The sequence below is a fragment of the Abramis brama genome, assembly GCF_963993115.1.
Source record: "Abramis brama genome assembly, chromosome: 9".
NCBI classification, from domain to species: domain Eukaryota; kingdom Metazoa; phylum Chordata; class Actinopteri; order Cypriniformes; family Leuciscidae; genus Abramis; species Abramis brama.
Window position 1 is genome coordinate 38,306,817 of NC_139971.1, and position 20,985 is coordinate 38,327,801.

The window sequence follows — 20,985 nt, forward strand, 5'->3', positions numbered from 1 at the left end:
TTGTGTGTCGGGAAAAAAAACCCTCCGATGACGCAAAAATCGTCATTTAGCATCATCGGAGGCTTTTTTTGTCCAGAGGCGAGAGACTACAGCCAGTAGGAGGAGCTCGTTCCGCATGTGTTCAACCCGCCCATAGGGGGATTCACGATAAAACGGCGTTTTTTCAGTTTCGAGTCGACTATAGCCTAGTTGTGTCATTTCTTCCGACACTGCCCTCTGTAACTGGTAGGCGAGGCTTGGGAGTGGCCTCGTGGGGCAGCGAAGCAAGTGCATTCTGGGAGTTGTTGTCTTTCATCCACATGAGCCAAAAATACATTTTCTGGCTTTTCTCAGTCTAGAAGGCACCAACTTCTAAAATAATTTCACATTTCGATTACATAAACGACCCAATTTAAATACACATTCATCTTTCCAGCGGTGAAATATCCCTTTAACTATGGTTGAAAGTATTTGGGATTAGTAGAGTGAATTGTTTTTAGCATATTTGTATGCTACAGAAGAATTCATAATGGCAAACTCAGATTAATCTATCTAGATGCATTGTCTACCAGTGTAAACAAACTGAGGACTGGTGTCAAAGGTTTGTGTTACAGAGTTGTCACAAAGGCAAAATTTCTCTAAAAAACAAAGCAAGTGCAATGTCAAAATGAATATGCCATTTAATGCACTAAATATTAATATAAATATTAACACAATAAAATGAAAAATAGCATGAAGACTTTACATACATATACAAAAGGAATGAGCATAAAAAAAATCAAATATGTATATTATTAATATAATATAAGTATATAAGCTTTTAGGAGCATTCTAATTTGCTGATTTGGTTCTCATGAAACATTTCTTATAATTATCAATTTTATAAAATAAAAAAAATTGCTTCTTAATATATTTTGATAAATTTTTTCAGGACTGTTTGTTGAATAGAAAGTTCAAAAGAACAGGAAATATTTTGCAACATTGCAACTTTAGTCACTTTTAATCAATTTAATGCATCTTTGTAGAATAAAAGTATTAATTAAAAAAATAAGTAAAAGTTACCCCAATCTTTTAAACAGTAGTGTAAATAAATACTACTGATAGTATACATTAATACTGGCATTTCTTGTATTGTGTATTGTTAGTGTATTGTAGGACCTAAGGCACAGATAGATTCAATACTTTTGACCAGTTATGTGTGCTAAATATCCCTGTGAGCATAGAAGAGCAGCCACGTGTAGGTCAGACGTAGGGCTGGGTACCGAGTTTCGATACTTTTTAGGTACCGATCGAATTGCCTCGATACTATCGAGTATCGAAAAATGACATGTTGTTCGGTACCAGATTTCGATACCTAAGGGGTTAACTCGTCAACGTCAGTGCTCAAACAAATACATATGAAATGCACAACGACACACATAAAGTCGCTCACGCACATACATGTGTAGAGTTTGCGTAACTCTACACACACGAGAAGCGCGGAACTCTCCACGCACATACTCATATGAGACGCGCGCACGCACAAACTCTCCACGCGCATACGAGACGCGAGCACACACACAAAACTCGCGCACATACTCAATGAGACGCGAGCACACACACACAAACTCTCCGCGCACATATTCATGAGACGCGAGCACACACACATAATACCTTAAAGATGTGGAAAAGTCGATCAAAAGTGTGGGTACATTTCTCCAGGCTCGATGCCAACAGCGCGCGATGCAGTATTTGCGGTAAAATAATTGCTGCAAAGACCGGTACCACGACAAATATGATGAAGACCTTGACAGTGCACGGCCACGGAGTAAAAATAATAGCAGAAAGTTGCTTCGCCTTCTACTGGTAAATGAAGAGGTACCTTGTTGATCACTCTGACAGTGTTTATATTGCAATAATAACCTACTGAGTGTACACTGCCGTTCAAAAATGTGTTGGTCAGTCAGAATTTATTTTTTTCAGTAAGGATGCATTAAAGTTATCAAAAGTGACATTAAAACGTGTAATGTTACAAAATATTTAGTTTTTAAATAAATGCTGTTCTTTTGACATTTTTATTCATCAAAGAATCATGAAAAAAAATGTATCATAGTTTCCAAAATATTAAGCAGCAAACTGTTTTCATATTTCTGAAGGATCATGTGACACTGAAGTAATTATTTTGAAAATTCAGCTTTGACATCACAGGAATAAATTACATTTTGAAATATATTCAAATAAGATTTTAAATTGTAATACTATTTCACAATATTACAAGTTTTACTGTATTTTTTATATAAAAAAAAATTCAGCTTTGGTGAGCATGAGCTCTTTATAAAACATTTTTTGTTCCTTTGTGCTTTTTTTGTTCCTTTGTGCACTGGCTAAGGAGCATGAGTCAAACTGAAAAAATAAAACCAACATTTTCTGAGGTAATGTGTTATGTAATCTTGTTAAAATGGATTTCATAAAATTGGTATCGAAAAAAGTATCGTTAGGAATCGGTATTGAAACTGAGGTATCGAAAATGGCACCGGATCGAAAGATTTTGAACGATACCCAGCCCTAGTCAGACGTCACTCAGGCGAGTTGTTATTGCTGATATTGTTGATAGACTGGTATCAGTTGGTACTTTGACATCCCCAATGTATCAGTTACTTAGCATCTTAGCCCACACTGTAACTCTTGTATTCGGACAATGAAGTATTCTTAGTTAACACAGCAACCATGTGTTTTTTATTGTATGTGTTTGTAAATGTGTTCTGAACATCCCATCCTCTCTGTCTCACTGTCAGCTTATCCGACATGCAAAAATTAAGTTTGTTTAATGTAACTGTGAATAATTTGCTCTTTGACCAAATCTCTTAGTCACTGTTGACCATCAAGCACTCTGACAGTTGAATCTTAAATTATCTGACGGAAGTACAGTCACATTTATTTACTGGAAGTATAATCAGGTCAGTCAGAGAGCGAAGTTCTAGTTAATGCGTATCACCATTCCTAGCAGCAATAATGGAGAGGAAGTTGCAGTTGCTGTGAATTCTATTACACACAAACTTAGATGATGCTGGAATTTGACTTAAATCCAACCAAATATTAAGTTCATGCAAGCCAACTTCCCCCATCCTCTCATTCCTGAGTTTTTTTTAATTGTTTCTTGGCAGTCCCCTCATAAACGTTTAACCTGAGGAAGAGGTTAGTTTAGATTGGGAGAGATTGCATATAGGGCAGCCAGAACTGTAAAACTGTAGCTCTAAGCAAAAGCGGATGAATAATTTGTGAATGTGTGTCACATGGCATCTCATTTTTCTCTAAGGTTAGGCCTAGAGCTCTGGCCTAGTAAAAAGCTACAGACACCATCATCTCATCCGAGGCTTGGATGTCTTATCTGCAATAAAACACATGACCTGCTCTTTTTGTCCACATTGACAAGTCATGACACTCTTGATTGTTTATTACTTTCATTTTACTTATGGTGAATGTGTAAGAGGCAGATGTTCTCATTAGAGACCATGCTAAGAAAATGTCACAAAAATGCCTAATCTACCCAAGTACTCATGATACTGTTGAGATTGAATTTATATAGACCCCTTTTCAGTTGGTAAACATGGTGATGTTTTTTTGTGGGCGGAGCTTAGGTGGAACGATCCCTCTGGCCACTTCACTAACGTTAGTGTGCAAGTTTTGTTAGCTTGTTTTTTAACAGTGACTGGAGAAAATTCGATTTTATCTTAATGTGCAAGGTCACTCACTGTCCAGGACCGCGATTATTATTTGCAAAAGTTAATTTTAACGGACATCCCAGATTGGCTGACCCGTACACGCTCAGTCAATGGATGGACGATCTGACAGGATTAACGTCAACGTCAAGTGGCCTGACTTCTACACCTACCCGATAGAGAAACTGAGGGCATATACATATTTAGATGCCTATAACTGTACTAAATGGTCACGTGCAAGACTTGTGTGGTAGCCTACGAAGTTCTGCCTAGCCAGCGCCACGGCCAGACAGAAGACGACAATGTAAAGAGTGACATTGCGGTGCAATTTTAATGATGTGAATATTTTCTAGAAATAAAAATTCCAGATACAGCATATTCATTTTTTAACTATGTATGTGATTACACTTTCTTACCAGGTTCTTCAAAGAAGTCTAGTCACAATCAATCAAAACAGTGTATACAATCATAGATGATTCACAAATAATCACAATAATTTAGAAAACATTATGCGATAAAATTTCAAATTGGAGCCTGTACTCCGTCGATTCTTGCACCCAACAACACAAAAAGATGACATTTAATAACAATAATAATAATAATTTAAGCTCCTTATTATGTAGCCGAATCTGTGCTGGTTTGTATTGGCCGCCTCCAGTTTTCCGTTTGTTTTGCCTCCAGCTAACGCTGTGACGTAATTGTGACGTCGGCGCAAACGGGGTCTATAGGTTGCATAATAAATGTAATTAAACAGAAAACAAATCTTCCTATTTAATTTCCTAGCATGTTTGCCATTACTGAACTGAAAGTACCTTTTATTCCTAGTAGTATTTCCATGTTGATCTGCCTTTTCGACCTATTTCCTTCCCGAAGGAAGTCTTTTTTTTTTAGCATTCCAGACATGCTTCACATTCTCAGTATCCTCTCACCAAACAGACAGACTGTCTTGTTCCACATTTGAACTGGGATGTTAATGTCATCAATCACTAGTATTGATACTTCTGTACATAATACAGACTGTTTTCAAAACACATTTAACAAATGATTTCCTATGTGAAGGGCACCATCTGTGTAAGTGAATGTACAGGACAGTAGGCCGAATGTCTACGCATCAGTATAACCATGGCATCATGTCTGTCTTTTTACAGGTCAGTAAGGGAAATGCAAATGTACTTTCAAAGTACTCTGTCTTACAGCAAAAGGAAGCCCAGAATCTAGAAGTCGTAGCGTTCTGTGAAGACATTTCAAAGTGAGTTATGATTTTTTGTTTAAGGCATATTTTGTGTTGAATTACCTGTTGAAAGGGATAAACTCAGCAAAAAGCAGGTCCTGCTACTACAGCTGTGTTGTAAATCTGATATCAGAAGGTCCCAGGATACCTGAATCAGCACTGTAATTATAGATTCTATAGGAGAAGCAAGGCTAATATTGCTTTGAGGGATTAATTGGGGAAATGCCTCAAAACTTCATTGTTTTTTACAAGCTGTCCAACAAAGCTAAAATTAGACAAGTGAAATGTAGGAAGTGTACAGCTGTATGTTGCTCATGTGACAATGAAATCTAATGCCATGTTTCCTAACTATATATATATATTAGGGGTGGAACGGTACACAGAAGTCACGGTTCGGTTCATACCTTGGTTCAGACATCACGGTTCGGTACGAGTTCGGTACAATGGAGGGAAAAGCAAAACAAAAATGCAGAAGGCTTGTGCATGTCTCAGGCTGTACCACCAAAGGAAAATAAATTACTTTAGCCTTGTATTTTTTAAATAAGTTTTATTAATAAAGTAAAGGCATAGAACCAGTTTATTTGTAGTGCACTGACAATAGTTTTATATAATTAGTTTATTAATTAAATTAATAAAAAGACAAAAAGACCTTGAGATATGTTTGGTAATTGTACCTGAATGAAATGAAACTTAATTTGCTACATTTCAGATTAATATATTTGTTTTCCTTAAAATTTTAATTAACAGTAACCTAAACACTTTGCAGTTTGAATGATGTCCTGTATAAACAAAATGACGGAGTATGTTTTTATGTTTCCACTGTTCGATCGCGCCCGCGCCTCACACACACATGCGCACACAAATATAAGTAAACACTTTGCGACTTTTCGATTGTGCGACATATTACAGCATTGCAATCTTTACATCGCAGCCTGCTTCAGAGCTAAGGCGGGGCTACAGATTAGGTGTCCCTAAAGAACCCGCGTATCTAACAGTAGTTCCGCATTACATTAATTAATTTGCACGTGAGTTTTATTTATTTTTATACCGTGTATTCTCCGTGTGAATTTATGCACCGAACCGTGACGCCCGTACCGTTTCGGTTCAATACGAATATATGTACCGTTCCACCCCTACTATATATATATATATATATATATATATATATATATATATATATATATATATATATATATATATATATATATATATATATATATAACTATAACTATACTATATACATCATACCCAACTCATACAAGATGATGAAAGCAAAGGACCTGAGACCGAGCCTTGAGGTACACCATATTTACCTGTGTTAGGTCTTCTTTTACACAAAGTGTTGTCCTTCCTTTTTTGCAGACTGAGGTCAAAGTTTTCGCACAACGACCTGTCTTCCAATCCTGGCTATGTTCTCAGCCCTGTGATCACTCAGAGGGATGCAGTAGGAGACAATGGGGGCAGTGTAAAAGTATCCATTGAGATTTCTGATTCTCAACAGCCTGTAACTTTCACTTGTGATGGTAAGCGTTTCTTTGACTGGGAATTTAGTCATTACAAAATAAGATTTTGACAGAGGATAACTTGCTTTTATATGAAAATTGTTATGCTAACAGTTAAGGTAATAAAAGGGATAGGTTACCCAAAAATGAAAATGCAAAATTCACAGAAGAAAGTAAGACATGGTTTGGAACATCATGAGGGTAAGTAAATGATGACATAAATTTCATTAATTTAAACTAATAATGTGAATCATGTACTCACTATAAGCTGCTCTGAATGTCTGCTATGAAGGAAGCTGACAAAGAAGTCATGATAAAGCACCAGAGAGCATTTCTTGGCTGCTGTGACACATTCTCTTTTTTACATAACTGTCATTGTGCGTCTGCTCAACAGATTGATACTTCAACCAGGGTTCCTGTGTTTTTAATTTTTCTGCTTGCATGTCACTAGCCAAGGTTTTACTGAGTAACCTGTCTGTGGTCCAAGCACAGAAAGTCTTTTTCATTGAGCTGTAGTGGCCTTGGCTCAGTTCCCTGTGAAGCGGCTGTGTTCTGAAGACTGCCGGGCCTCGTTTTTTGTGCAGTTTCTGGCCACCTCACTCCTGGCAAGAAATCAAGACTGGCCTTTTGTGTTGAAGAATTTTTCTGTGTTGTTACTGCCTAAGCCCCATAGCTCTTTTTGTCCTGGATAAATCCAGCATAGACTGTGGTATTAGGAAAGGAAAAGGAGACACAGTGTCTATCGGAACCTGAAGTTGCCTCACAGACAGCTAATGTTTGAGGAGTGGCTTGGTTATAACTGACTGGATGCTTATACTGTTCTAGCTAGCTTCTCAAGTTCACACTGTCCGTGCTTGTTTTTCCTATTAAACTCCTGACCCAGTTTGTTGTGTTAGATCAAGAGATTTCAGATTTTACTAAAAGCTGAGTTTGTAACAATAATCCTTCATTCTATGAACAGTGGGCAAAAAGATGTCACGTTTTTAACTTAACTTTCCTAATCCATACAGAGAAACACCATACAGCTAAATGATGGGCATACCATCTCTTTGCAGGGCATACCATCTCTTTGCATGTCAAGGCTGGCTGTCTGAAACTTCAAAGAGTATAAAGAGGTTTTTGAGGTTTTCCTTGGTTTGTTTAAGTGGAGGAAAATGCTTAGCTGTGTGTAAGATTAGTAAAGTTAGCAATTCCAGACATTCTTGGCACAAAAACAAGGCAAATGAAACTGAGGAGGTGACCAGGGTTTGAATGTGTGGAATATGAAGGCTTTTCCAGGATAAACACAGATTTAGGCTACGTTCTGACTGTCAGTCCAAATCTGATTTTTGTGTATATCTGATTGAAATCCGATCAGATTCAGCTAGAGTGAACGGCAAGAAATCACATGATATGCGATTTTTAAAAATCCGTTTCAAGCTACATTCATATTGTTGTCCAGCGCACGCAGTTGTCCAGCGCGCGGCTACACTTTTCCATGTTGTAAAATGTTAGAGACAACATCTCTATTGCAAACCCGTCCATGTTGTGGTTTTTGTTGTTTTTTTTGGCGTATTTCTACGCAATTCCATTGCCATGGAAACCAATGCAGATATTCCAGAAAAGGAAAGAGCAGCATGGACACAAATCGGATCTGAACAGTTGCGATACACAGTGTGGACAGCAATATTTTAGATCAGATTCCAATCGGAAACACAAATAATCTGATTAGGACTAACAGTCTGAACGTAGCCTAAGTGTCTCAGTTTTCTTCTCCCCTCTCCTCTTCAAATGTAAGTACATACCTTTTGACAAAGCTTTTCATTAGAAAAATTTCGTTTTATTTACATATTCGGCAGTATTTGCTTCAGACTTGTACGTATATGGATTTATTCTGATGTTCTACTTTTTGCCTCTCATCTTTTTTCCATGGATTCCTTACGGCCTTAAAGATCCCACCATTTTAGACCAACCGCACTCTCCTGACATTCCAGTACCATGTGTGTTGCTGCAGTACCACGAAAAGAGGATGGCAGAGGCATCCCACAACCCCTGAAAGCAACCACAAATCCACCACCAATTAGGCATGACCATCAGACCCTTTGGCTTGAAAAACAGGGCAGACTCAGAGTCCAGGCCAGGCTGACTTACTGTAATCCAGCCCTAGGCTTGATCTTGAAGAGAGGATCATTCCAAGGAGGGGTGTGGGGCCTGTTATTGCTGCAGCCTGGGGTGACCACGAACAACATGTTGGTTGTCAGATTTTTGCTCTGATCGAGTGAAATTTCTCATGCCAAATCCATTTTTCACCAATCTCTTATCGTGGTTTTCCATCTAAATAAACCTGAAGAGGTTCACATTTAGTTCTTGGGTCTTGTTCCAAATGTTCAGCCCTTGCTGTCCACAGTCAACATGGTGCATGAACTGTTGGGTAATAGTACGCTGTGAAGTCCACACCAGTGCAAGCTTGGCATTATACATTTTTTGCAATACCTATAGCAGACGACACCTGCGGGATGGTACTCAATATGTTTAAATGGACAGTTTACCAAAAATGACAATTCTGACATTGTTTACTCAATATTCACCCTCATTTTATTCCAAGCCTGTATGACTTTCTTCTGTGCAACATAAAAGAAGATATTTTGAAGAATGTTTTCTCCATACAATGAAAGTTAGCAGAGTCCCAAGCATTAAACACCACTAGACGTCTATTGCATGTGTGGCTTTTTCCTTCATGTTTACTGTTTCTTTCCCCAGTGAGTTCTCCAGTGGAACTGCTCATAATGCAGGCTTTGTGTTGGGTCCATGATGACCTGAACCAGGTGGAAATAAGCAGTTACGTTCTCAAGGTCTGCGGACAGGAGGAGGTTCTACAGAAGTGAGTTCTCCCTTTATCGGTTCTCTTTCCTTTTTGCAGGCATTCTATCATATTGGATACACAAGTCTCTGCCAACATTCCTTGAGAACGGGGCTATTTTGCTTTTATTGTGCTAGAGAAATGTTTTCTTTTTACCCACACCATTGGAAGAGCAGACCCAACAGTGCTGTGGAGGGTTAGTCTGCCCTAATAAGGAACAGAGGGAATGGGCAAAAACAAATCCCTTCCAAGCTCTGGGAATAATTGAGTCTTTAATACACTAATCCTCTAGTTACTGTGGGTGTCTCATGTTATTCCTGTTATCATTGCAGAATTTTGACAGCCTTCAGTTAGTTTCTCGTTATGTTATAGTTCCCCAGTGTCTGGTTCAATGCTGGCTGTCTTGTCCTCATTTGACCTTGGCAAGTTGAAATGAGTGATTATTAAAAATTACACACATTTATTTGCTTTTGTGTGTGTGTGTATGTATGTGTATATACTACTATATATTTATTATACTATACTTTAATACCATACTTTACTAAAATACTATATAATGTTATATATACATAATATATGTTGATTTCTTATTATCATCAGTGGGGAAAACAGTTATTAATGCTGCTTAATATTTTTGTGAAAAACATATATAAAAAAAATAAAATAAAAAAATATATATTCTTCAATAAATAGAATGTTTAAAAGAACAGCATTTATTTGAAATGTAATTATTTTTTGTAACATTTTAAATGTCTTTACTGTCGCTTTTGTTTAATTTTATTATACTTATGTAAAGTTGAGTTTACGCTGTTACTCTTTGATTAATTTGGTTTGATACTTTTGGCTCTGGTCCATGTCTAAAGCATCTTTAACAATATCTTCCAGCAAACACAGTCTGGGCAGTCATGAGTATGTGCAGAACTGCAGGAAGTGGGAAACGGAGATCAAACTACAGCTCCTTTTTCTTAACACAATGAGACGAGATCTGGCCCGAACGGTAAGACTCTTACAAAGGCTAGATAAACTAGTTGTTCACTGCACTACTCTTCTTCACAAGTTTTAAACAGATATATTTAATAAATGAATATGTTTTCTCTATGTATGCTAACAGGCAGAAGATGACATGTCCCCCATTGACTTGGAGAAATACCTTGGTCTAGTGGAGAGGCCGTGTAAAGAGGTGGTCACAAGGTAGGAATGTGCTGCATCTTATCTACTGCCTCTACTAAAGGCCAGGAAAGACACGGGTGGCCTTTGAAGTCCCTGATTGTGCTTTTTGATTTCTCTCATTCCTTTGTGTGTTTTTTCTTCTGTAGAAAGGGTCTTGCTGAATACCTAGAAGGCTATCATAAGCAAGTCAATATCTGCCTTCAAAATGAGGTAACTTGTTTTTTTTAAACACAGCAAGCTAACATTGTATGAAAATAAAGTGTTTGTAATTATTTTAGTTTCTTTTTAATCTCTCTCTAATTCTCTCTCTCTCTCTCACTAGAGCACCCAGTATAAAACAGTGGACAATGTGGTTCAGTCAGTTAAAAATCTGTGCTGTGCTCTGGATGAAGTTGAGACACCAGCCATCACTGATGCCATCAAGAGGCTCAAACGCTCTGTCAACCTTCCTAGAACACGTTCTCCAGAGGTCAGAGTAGCTTCAGTTGTAAAGTGGAAATGCACAATATTAAAATTGTAGCTAATACTCATAACCGATTGTTGATCAATGGCTGATGTTACAATTCTGTACTCCATTTGTTAAAAGTAAAAAAAAACAGTAAATACTAAAATCATTTGTTTTAAATGGTAATGGTAAATATAAGCATCAGAACCTTATATATAGTATGAAAAAAGGATATTAATTTTGAGATCTAATAAATATTGCATCTAATAGTGTTTAATTAAACTATTAGTGTGTATTTATTTATTTGATTTTTCCCAATACTGACTAATACTGTTATTTAACAAATAAATACCTAATATAAAGCACTAAAATTAGTTTTTTCTTCTGTTTGCATATGCATGTTTTGCAGGCTGGTGCCTCAGGTTCAGCTTCTGCAGGTTCAGCTAATGGTAAGCTCATCTCCTAAAAACATCTTCTCTTAAAAGTGTGTAATATTTTCAGTATTAAAATACTTTGTCCTAATACCTAATATGCAGTCATCTACAAGTAAGCACTGTTGGTTATTAATTTCCAACGGAAAGTGTGAACACTATGACTCTGAAGTGCTATCAGAACTTTGCTCTGTTGTTTTATTTCTCATGATTCAATCCACTTTCAAAACCAAATTCTTACATTTATAATATATTTTTATTATTAAACTTCTCTGTTTATTTGAGTATTCTGACCAGCTTGGTTGCGCAACATTGACTCAACCAATAACATAAATTTGAAATGGGATCTTTTTTACATGACTAATGGTACTCGGGGAGAGAAACCAGTTTGAAAAGAGACAGTATTTTTGTGCTTCACTGTGGTGACACAAGTCACAAGTCCTTTTTCAGGACTTCCAGGCTTCCTTTTGGGAGCAAAACAATGCTTTTCCTCTTTAACAACCTGTTATTTACATGGATGTGGATTTCCCCAAAAATGTTAGGATGTGCAGTTTCATGTTCACCTATGCAATACTCTGCTTCTTGTGATCCTCCAGGTTGCGTAAGCCCAGTGGAGGAGAGTTTAACATCACTAACAGATGCTGTGTATGAGCTCACTAAGCTCTACCTGCAGTCTTTCTGCCCAACGACTCCTGGTTGCACGATGGAAGAGCACGTGGAGGACGGCAGGGACAGCAGAGAGGCCTCGGGCACCACAGAGCATCTGCAGTTCACTCTGTTTGCTGTTCATGGCATTCCTGCTTCCTGGGTCAGCAGGTGAGCACGCTGTCCCTCTTACCGCATATAAGATGAGTGTTTTTGAACCTGGTCTAAATATTAACGTGATACTTTAATAATACAAACAAATGCATTTCAAGTGAAATCCATTTACTCTTTTGCTTTGGCGTGTTCAGTCTCACATTCTAAATAAGTATTAAACGCTGTTTAATTCACTTCAGACTGATAATGACTCTGTATAACAAACTCGGAGCCAAGGTAAACTTCTCTAGTACTTTCAAAGCACTGCCTTAGTCCATATTCATTACACTGTTATTTCCTTCTAGATAATTTAAGTAATTTTGGGTCTGTGTTCTCTTGGAGCAATCAACCTCAGTAAATTATATCTAGACCATTTAACATTTAACCCAACTTGGAGAGCTCATAATCACATTATTCACGTTCACTATAAATTACTTTATTCAAATGCTTTTGAAACACTTAAGGCCACATATAAAAATGTTGTATGGAATGGGGATTGTGTCCTCGGATAATGAAGATTCTGAGGGCCATGATGATCTCCTATTACTAGGGCTGTACAGGGCAGCTAAATATTTGTCCATCTTTTGGCATTCAGTATATATTTGTATGCTTATGCATTTGTTCTGAAATGGCTTAAAATGGTGATTTTTAATTTTTGTTGATTCACAAAAATGAATCAAAAGGAGTAGCAATATTTTTTTAAGAGTTAATACTTTTATTCAGCATTGAAGCATTAAATTAATCAAAAGTGATGGTAAAAAAACATTTTTATAATTTTACAGAAGATTTCTATTTCAAATAAATGCGGTTCTTTTTTTGCATCAGAAAATCCTGAACTTCATCACAGTTTCCACAAAACTTTTCAACATTGATAACAATAAAATAAAATGTTGCTTTAGTACAAAATCAGCATACTAGAAGGATTTCTGAAGAATCATGTGACACTGAAGTAATGATGAAAATTCAGCTTTACCATCACAAGAAATAAATTACATTTTAAAATATATTAAAACAGTATTTTAAATTCTAATTGTTTTATTCTGTATTTTTTATTTTAAAAAATGTAGCCTTTGTGAGAATAAGAGACCCCGAACTTTTGAACAATACTGTGTGTGTGTGTGTGTGTGTGTGTGTGTGTGTGTGTGTGTGTGTGTGTGGCTACATGCACTGATGAGCCAAAACATCATGACCAGTCAGAGGTGAAGCAAATATTGTTGATCATCTCCTAACAAGGCCACATATTGAGGTGTGTGTGTGTGTGGCTACATGCACTGATGAGCCAAAACATCATGACCAGTCAGAGGTGAAGCAAATATTGTTGATCATCTCCTAACAAGGCCACATATTGAGGTCTGGGTAGATAAGATGGTAAACAAACAATCAGATCTCGTAATCAACAAGTAGGATGCAGAAGAAATGGGTAGGAATAAAGATCTGAGCGACTTTGACAAGGGCCTAATTGTTATGACAAGGCAACTGGGTCAGAGCAAGGCTTGTGTGTTGCTCTCGGTCAGCAGTGTTGAGAATTTACCAACAGTGTCTGAGGAGGGACAAACCACAAACCACCATCAGGGTGATGGGCGGCCAAAGCTCATCGATGCACGAGGGCAACAAAGGCCAACAGAAGGTCTGTGGCACAAGTCACAGTTTTTTTTAATGATGGTTATAGGAGGAATGTGTCACAACACACAGTTCAGTTTATCACACTCTGCTGCGTTTGGCTGCGTAGCTGCAGACCAATCCAAGTGTCTATGATGGCCGATGTCCACCGTTGAATGCAATGGGCACACGAGCATCAGACCAGGTCCACCTTGGAGCAGTGGAAGAATGTCGCCTGGTCCAATGAGTCCCATTCTGCTCGGAAATCCTGAGTCCGGCCATTCATTTGGACATAAATTTGACACGAGCCTCCAACCTAAACATTGATGCAGAGCAGGAACACCCCTTCATGACAATGGTGTTCCCTGGTGGAAGTGGACTCTTTCAGCGGGGTAATGCACCCTATCACACTGCACACATTGTTCAGGAAGGGTTTGAGGAACATGAGTTCAAGGTGTTTCCCTGGCCTCAATTCCCCAGATCTCAATCCAATTGAGCATCAGTGGGATGTGCTGGACCAACCAGTTTGATCCACGGTGGCTCCACCTCACAACCTACAGGACTTGAAGGATCATGCCTTGGAGTGTCTGCGCTGTTTTAGCAGCATGCAGAGCATATAGGCTGGTGGTCATAATGTTTCGGCTCATCTGTGTATGCATAATATATCACCGAGGCAGTTTCTAAGTCTTTCTTGTGAAATTCTGTTGAATACTAGTTTGTTGAAGTTTAGAGGTGGAAGGGAATTAAACTGTTTTAGGCCTTACTGCGTAGCTTGCTTTATCTCTAGCTTGTTTATTCAGCTCGTTTATTTATCTCCTCTCCACTCCAACAGCAGCACTTATCTGCCATGGCCAAAATAGAATTGACTAGTGATTTCCATACAGAACAGTGTGAGCAGGCAGAGCTGGACAGAGCAACAGGGGTGTGGTGTGTTTGTAGGCAGAGAAGGTCAAAGTTCTGCTTCACTCTGTTCTGTATTTTTGATCCAATTCTCTTGAGGGAGAATTTTATTTGTTACTGATTTTTCCCCAGAGGATACTCTACCACAGTGCTTCATCATGGAGCCTATTTATAGCTGTATGGAAATTTCCCCAGGCCCCACACCAAAAGAGTTTCAAAATATGTATCCTTGTTACATTTATAATCCTAAAAATATTTGAACTTTGATTGGCTGTGTTAAAAAAAACGGAGGCTCTCTGCCATCATTTGAAAGATATTTTAAACAAGTATTTGAATGTGTATATATACAAACCATTTGTGTGTGAATTGCACACAAAACATAATCAAAAAATGGTTATAAATTTACATTTTGAACAATAGTTTGCACGTTTGCACGATCATATTCAAATTATGCGGTTGGCAATTGATGAATACATGTTTTCTTCCCTTTCCGTGACGTAGAGTAATTTGTCCTTCCTGTTTTCCAGTTTTGAAAAATACTACCTGATGTGTGCACTGACCCACAACAACAAGAATCTCTTCAAGCCTGTCCAGTCCAAAACAGTGGGAACGTACAAGAGTTTATTCTACCTCATCAAATGGGATGAATTGTAAGTGTTAATGCCCCTTAAACATGCTGGCACGCTACTTCCTGTAATTTCTAAAATTAGGGGGAAATCAGCAGGATTGCTGCCAGTTCTGCTGTTGGTGACGACTTCCCCTGTTTCTTTAGGATAAACTTCCCTATTTCAGTGGCGCTGTTACCACTGGAGGCCATGTTGAGTCTTTCTCTCTATGGGGTCCTCAACCAGAACGCAAACAACTCGCCGGATTCCAACAAGCAACGGAAGGGTCCAGAGCTTTTGGGAAAAGTGTCCATGCCTCTGTTTGATTTCAGGAGGCAAGTCATAAACAGTACCGCATATAAACACACTCACAAAGTGGAAGATGCTGAAACTTTCATAAAGCTTTCGTAAATTTACAATTTCGTAAATTGCTATTTCGTACAAGTTCATCAAAAACAAAAAGAACAGTCAGATTCTTGTAAATTTGTCTTGGCAATTTGTATATGACAGCACAAGATGAAAGCGTATATTGGGATACCTGTGCTGTGTTGATGAATTTAAGACCGCATTGAAAGTAATGTAAAATAAATTGCCATTTTTTGCTTTGAGAGTATGAATGAATGAGGCATTTATATAGCGCTTTCATATGTACTACTGTACACCCAAAGCGCTTTACAATCATATCAGGGGATCTCTCCTCAAGCACCACCAGTAAGTCACCAGTATGACTCGTTTTTGTTGTTTCAGGGTGCTGTCTGGAGGTAGTAAGCTGCTGAGTTTGTGGACATTTCCTCAAGCCCTTCTGCCAGGATCTGGAGGCAAGGGGAAGAGTCCTGCAGAGAGGATCATACTGCAGGTTCTTTCATTTGCCCTTTTTTTTCCCATCTCTTCTCGAGTTGCTCTTCACTGACATTGACTGACACTTAAATATCATTGTCTGACCATGCACAGGTTGACTTCCCCTGTCCAGCGGTGGACGTGCTCTATGTTGGTCCTCAGGAGAACGACTGCCCAGACTCTCAGTCCCTAGAGCCACTTGATTCAGTCGATCGAAGTGAGATAGAAAAGCTGTGTGCACGAGCATCTGCTTTTGGGTACGTTTGCATCCAAAAAAGATCTCATTGAAGTAGATTTGCATTTCATGAAGGAAATGCCAGTGCTTGCAAAAGAGTAATGGTTGAATTTGGTTTTTGGTAAATCCCTAATCAAAATGTTTGATAGTGTCACAGTGGCACATGCTTCGTAATAAGCCTAGCAGATGAACTGAACATGATTTCAGATATGCAGGATAAAAGAGTCTTTGAGAGCATAATGTAATTTAATCTGTTCCGCCTAGTTACTCCAATTATATGGATCCCCTTCAGCTTGCTTATCTTATTTAAGGGTTTTAATTTAATTGAGAACGAAGTGATTTTGAGCTTCTCAGAATATAAAAACTTCTGTTTAAGTAGACATTGACATCATTAAATGCAGCCTTGGTCAGCATTTCAAAACGATCTTACCAAACACCATGTGAATGGTAGTGTATGAATGGCTTGATGTGCCACATTGAAGAAGGCCGAAACAATAAAATAAAAAGCCAAAAGATTTTGATTTTTGAGTACAAATCACTACTGAATTCTGTGTGGCTTGATGTCTCATAGAATGGAGCCATAGAGAACCCTTTAGTTTTCATATGAATCACTTTTTAGAGAATAGGTTTTAAAGCTAGCAAAATAACCAGTGAATATAATTCCCTGCTGTGAAGGCAGACTTGTACTGTCTGCGACTTGAGATTAACGCTTCATTGATGAGGAGACGTTGCAGCTGAAAAGCTGACAGTTGTTTAGTATGGTCCGCTGAAAATGCATGTCTCAGATGTGGAACAGAAAGCTCAGTCAGCTTTAAGACAGCCACACAGCGCTCAGCCTCAGACGGTGGGCAGCTCTCCATGCCCAGTTTGTAAGTGTGTCTCTTTGAATGCCCACCAAATGCCAACAACTGCAGGGCTCCCAGCTTGACCGCCCATTTGCAGACACATTAAGAGGTGTGACTTGTTTCCTGTGCCTCTTATCTCTGGATCAGGAGTCAGGACTAACTCTTACTTTATGGTTTGTGGGTTAACTGGTTTCGGCTTCTTGATTTGGTTTGAAGCCCATAGGAAGTACTTTTTCTGCTTTGAGATTACCCAGCATTCTTTTCCACCAGGCTGTCGCGAGCTGACAGGCAGCTGCTCTGGGACCAGAGGTACTATTGTCGGGACTATGAATACAGCCTGCCCAAAATCTTGGCTAGTGCACCCAGCTGGGACTGGGGCAGTATGGGTGAGATCCACTCACTTCTGCACCACTGGCCCCCTCTGTCGCCTGTTTCGGCCCTGGAGCTCCTCGAATCAAAGTATGTGTCTGTCCCGCTCTCTTTCCATTTTATTGTGCACTTTCCCTTTCTTTTTTTATTGCACTAGCTCATTTTAAGCATATGACACATTTAATGTGTCACTTTTGCCGTATGATCTTTTTTTGTTGTTTTGCTGTTCGTTCGATAGTTTTTGACCACTTTATTGGTCTCATGACTTGCTTTATTACTGTTCTGTTATGGAGGGGGAGCTGAGCATGTAGTTAATGTTGTACTTGTTATATTCAGGTTTGCTGACACAGAGGTGAGAAAAGTGGCTGTGAGCTGGATCGAGAGCAGCAGTGATGATGAGCTGGCTGACTATCTCCCTCAGCTGGTGCAGGTGTGCGCGCATACACACACACACACGCGCGCTTATGCATGTATCTTTTCTTTTATAAACAGCTTGTCATAGTGCTTTCTGTTGATTTTTCTTGGTTATATTCTTGTAAAAGATGTACACTTTAGCATTCTTTTATAGAGAGTACTTAAGGAAATAATACACTTAAGTGTGAATTGAATGTAATGTTTCTGAACACTTAGGCCCTTTTTACACCTGGTATTAAGATGCACTTTGGTCAATCGGACCCTAAATACAAGTGTAAACTGGGTCTAAAACATTTTGAGCTTGTCCACTTTTGACCACTTCTAGAGGTAGTTGAAAACGCATTCGACCGAATTGCTTTCGTAGTGTAAACACTCATGTGGTCGAATGTGTTCGAAGCAGCCACAAAAGACGCCTACTCTCCACCTTCTGACCTAATGCATAAACATTATGGGAAGCGCACTAGCCAGACGGGACTTAAACTTTGTCGGCTGAAGACCCAGGTTTGGTTTGAAGACGAAAAACTTACCAAGCACAATGTTCTCTCTCCATTCCTGATTTCTAACACACACTCACAGTGTTCGGTGTGGTCTTACGGCTGTCAGAGCAGAAACAAAAGCTGTTGTTCTCCGTGTGTTTTTCCTCCGTTTTCAGTGTGTTCATATGTAAAAATTGCGTGAGCCGAGCTTATTTTTAAAGCCCATACCACCCATAAACACTCAAAGAAATCAGGACAGAAGTGGACAAAAGAGACGCCAGGTGTAAACGTGTATGTGTCTCCCTCGTCTACTTGTGATCTGATCGACCAAAACGCATCTTAGTACCAGGTGTAAACAGGGCCTTAATTGCATGTTATTTACAGTTGAATGAAAATTTATTATAGCTTAAATTTATATTAAACCCATACAAATGTTATTTACTTGCTTATACTGATATTCTTTCACGTAAAATATACTTTAATGTAATCCCTATTAAAATATGTTGTAATTTAGTACATTTGAAATGTATGTCAAACACATCTCAGTTAAAATTATAATCAAGTACTTTACATATGCTTTAGTATGTTAGTCATCACATCAAAATAAGGCAAGACAAAAGAATATTAAAGGTGCCCTTGCATGGATTATTTTATTATTTTAGAATGTTTCCTGGGGTGCCCTTATAATGTTAGTATGTTTTTTAGATCAAAATTTGTTATAATTTAGAAATAAAAGGCATTTTTCCTAGCCTGATTTTAGCCTCTGATTTGAACACTCTGTTTGAAGGGGCGTGTCTGTGTGAGACTTCAGTGTAAACGCCCACTGCTGTGATTGGCTGCTGTGAGACTTGAGTGTAAACGCCCACTGCTGTGATTGGCTGCTGTGAGACTTCAGTGTAAGCCTGTTGATCACATGAATGAAGATCTTATCATTGCAATGCGGTTTCTGCACTCTCACTAATGATTTCCTTAATGCGAACATGATGTACGTACAGTAAGAGCTTTGTTGTGCAGTGTAACAGCGTCATTGATTTCATAACGAGTTTTGGCAAGTGTCCAGATAAACTCGTGCTGTGTGATTGTCTGATTGACAGCTTGGGCGACTGGAAAGGGATTGTTCTTTGATCGCTATCTGTATTTTAATAACAGTTTAAGAAAGATTATTTTCATCCTACTAAGAGAAACGACGTGAAGTTGATTGTTTAGTCACTGGCTTGATTTACTGATGCATAAACAGTATTGAACGACTTTGAGAGAAAGGTTATCTGTCTGAACTTGAACAATTACACATCAGACATTCACATAACCCACTGGTTCTTCAGAGGCTCGGATGAAGGAACTAAAAAAATACCTTTGTGTTCATTTGTACATCCAAACACTGAGCAACTGCCATGCTTCGCTCGTTTGCAAGCCATGATGTCTCTCGATAAAAAATGATTCGGACGATGATTCGGCTGCACAGTTCCGCCTGGCCTTGAACATGGGCTGGCATATGCAAATTTTTGGAGGCGTAGCCTACATATTAATGATCCCGACTGTTGCGTCACAGTCGGTGTTATGTGGAGATTCGCCTATTTTTCAGGGGTGTTTTTCAAAAACGAGATTTAAATAAGAAGGAGAAAACAATGGTGTTTGAGACTCACTGTATGTCATGTCCATGTACTGAACTCTTGTTATTTAACTATGCCAAGATAAATTCAATTTCAAATTCTAGGGCACCTTTAAAACATTAAAGTTTTATTTTTAAAGTACATTTGATACCATTAAGTACTTTAAAAGTTAAGCACATTTCTTTATCACAAGGGCAGATCAATAAGTAAAAGTTTGACTGATTTCTGTGTGTGTTTGCAGGCAGTGAAGTTCGAGTGTCACCTCAACAATGCCTTGGTGAAATTTCTGCTGTCTCGGGCTCTGGGAAATGTCAACATTGCCCATTATCTATACTGGTAACGCTCTTTATGAAAGGGATCATATACGTTAAAGGGCTTTCAATTCATAAAAATATTAACCACTAATGACTCTTTCCATGAAACCAAAACTTTCACACATCAAAAAGTATAAAAAGAGATTGTAGATATAATCCATATGAATCAAGCTGTTTAATATAGGGATTTACTCAAATAAATGAATTATTTGAATTTGCTTGATTCCTTGAACTTGAATGTCTTTTTGTATTTTGTGAAACGTGAACATTTTTGTTGCAATGATGGACAAAAATACAATGACAGCATGTGTTTGGAAGGACATGTGAATCATCCCTTTAATGTTACGAACACTGATCTTTAGTGTAGAAAATTGGATTCCCCATTAAATAACCCGTTTAAGAATATGATCCTTTGTTGATATTCAGATTGATAGCGTACTGTAAAGCGTAAGTGCACTTGAGGCTCAGATAACATCTTCTGTACTGGGGTCTGTTTGTCTTTAGGCTGCTGAGGGATGCCGTGCAGGACCCAGCGTTCGGTCAGCGTTATGACCGTATCCTAGGAGTGCTGCTGTGTCTGTGTGGATCTGGACTGAGGACTGAGCTTGAGAAGCAGACCAGGCTTGTGCAGCTGCTGGGCGCTCTGGCTGAAAAGGTGCGACAGGCGAGCAGCTCCACCCGACAGGTA

The 20,985-nt window shown here is 38.5% G+C and overlaps 1 protein-coding gene across 1 annotated transcript in view; it reads left to right on the forward strand.

Moving 5' to 3' along the window:
• The window catches only part of pik3c2a (phosphatidylinositol-4-phosphate 3-kinase, catalytic subunit type 2 alpha), a 40,497-nt gene that overhangs the window by 9,680 nt on the left and 9,832 nt on the right, over positions 1–20,985 (forward strand). Inside the window, exons 3-19 of the mRNA XM_084123750.1 lie at positions 4,826–4,926; positions 6,271–6,431; positions 9,150–9,270; positions 10,135–10,246; positions 10,361–10,440; positions 10,566–10,629; positions 10,742–10,888; positions 11,274–11,313; positions 11,892–12,111; positions 15,120–15,242; positions 15,365–15,532; positions 15,945–16,053; positions 16,149–16,291; positions 17,385–17,573; positions 17,820–17,913; positions 20,225–20,319; positions 20,802–20,982. Coding sequence (XP_083979876.1) covers positions 4,826–4,926; positions 6,271–6,431; positions 9,150–9,270; positions 10,135–10,246; positions 10,361–10,440; positions 10,566–10,629; positions 10,742–10,888; positions 11,274–11,313; positions 11,892–12,111; positions 15,120–15,242; positions 15,365–15,532; positions 15,945–16,053; positions 16,149–16,291; positions 17,385–17,573; positions 17,820–17,913; positions 20,225–20,319; positions 20,802–20,982 — 2,148 coding nt within the window. The remainder of the gene's footprint in view (positions 1–4,825; positions 4,927–6,270; positions 6,432–9,149; positions 9,271–10,134; positions 10,247–10,360; positions 10,441–10,565; positions 10,630–10,741; positions 10,889–11,273; positions 11,314–11,891; positions 12,112–15,119; positions 15,243–15,364; positions 15,533–15,944; positions 16,054–16,148; positions 16,292–17,384; positions 17,574–17,819; positions 17,914–20,224; positions 20,320–20,801; positions 20,983–20,985) is intronic.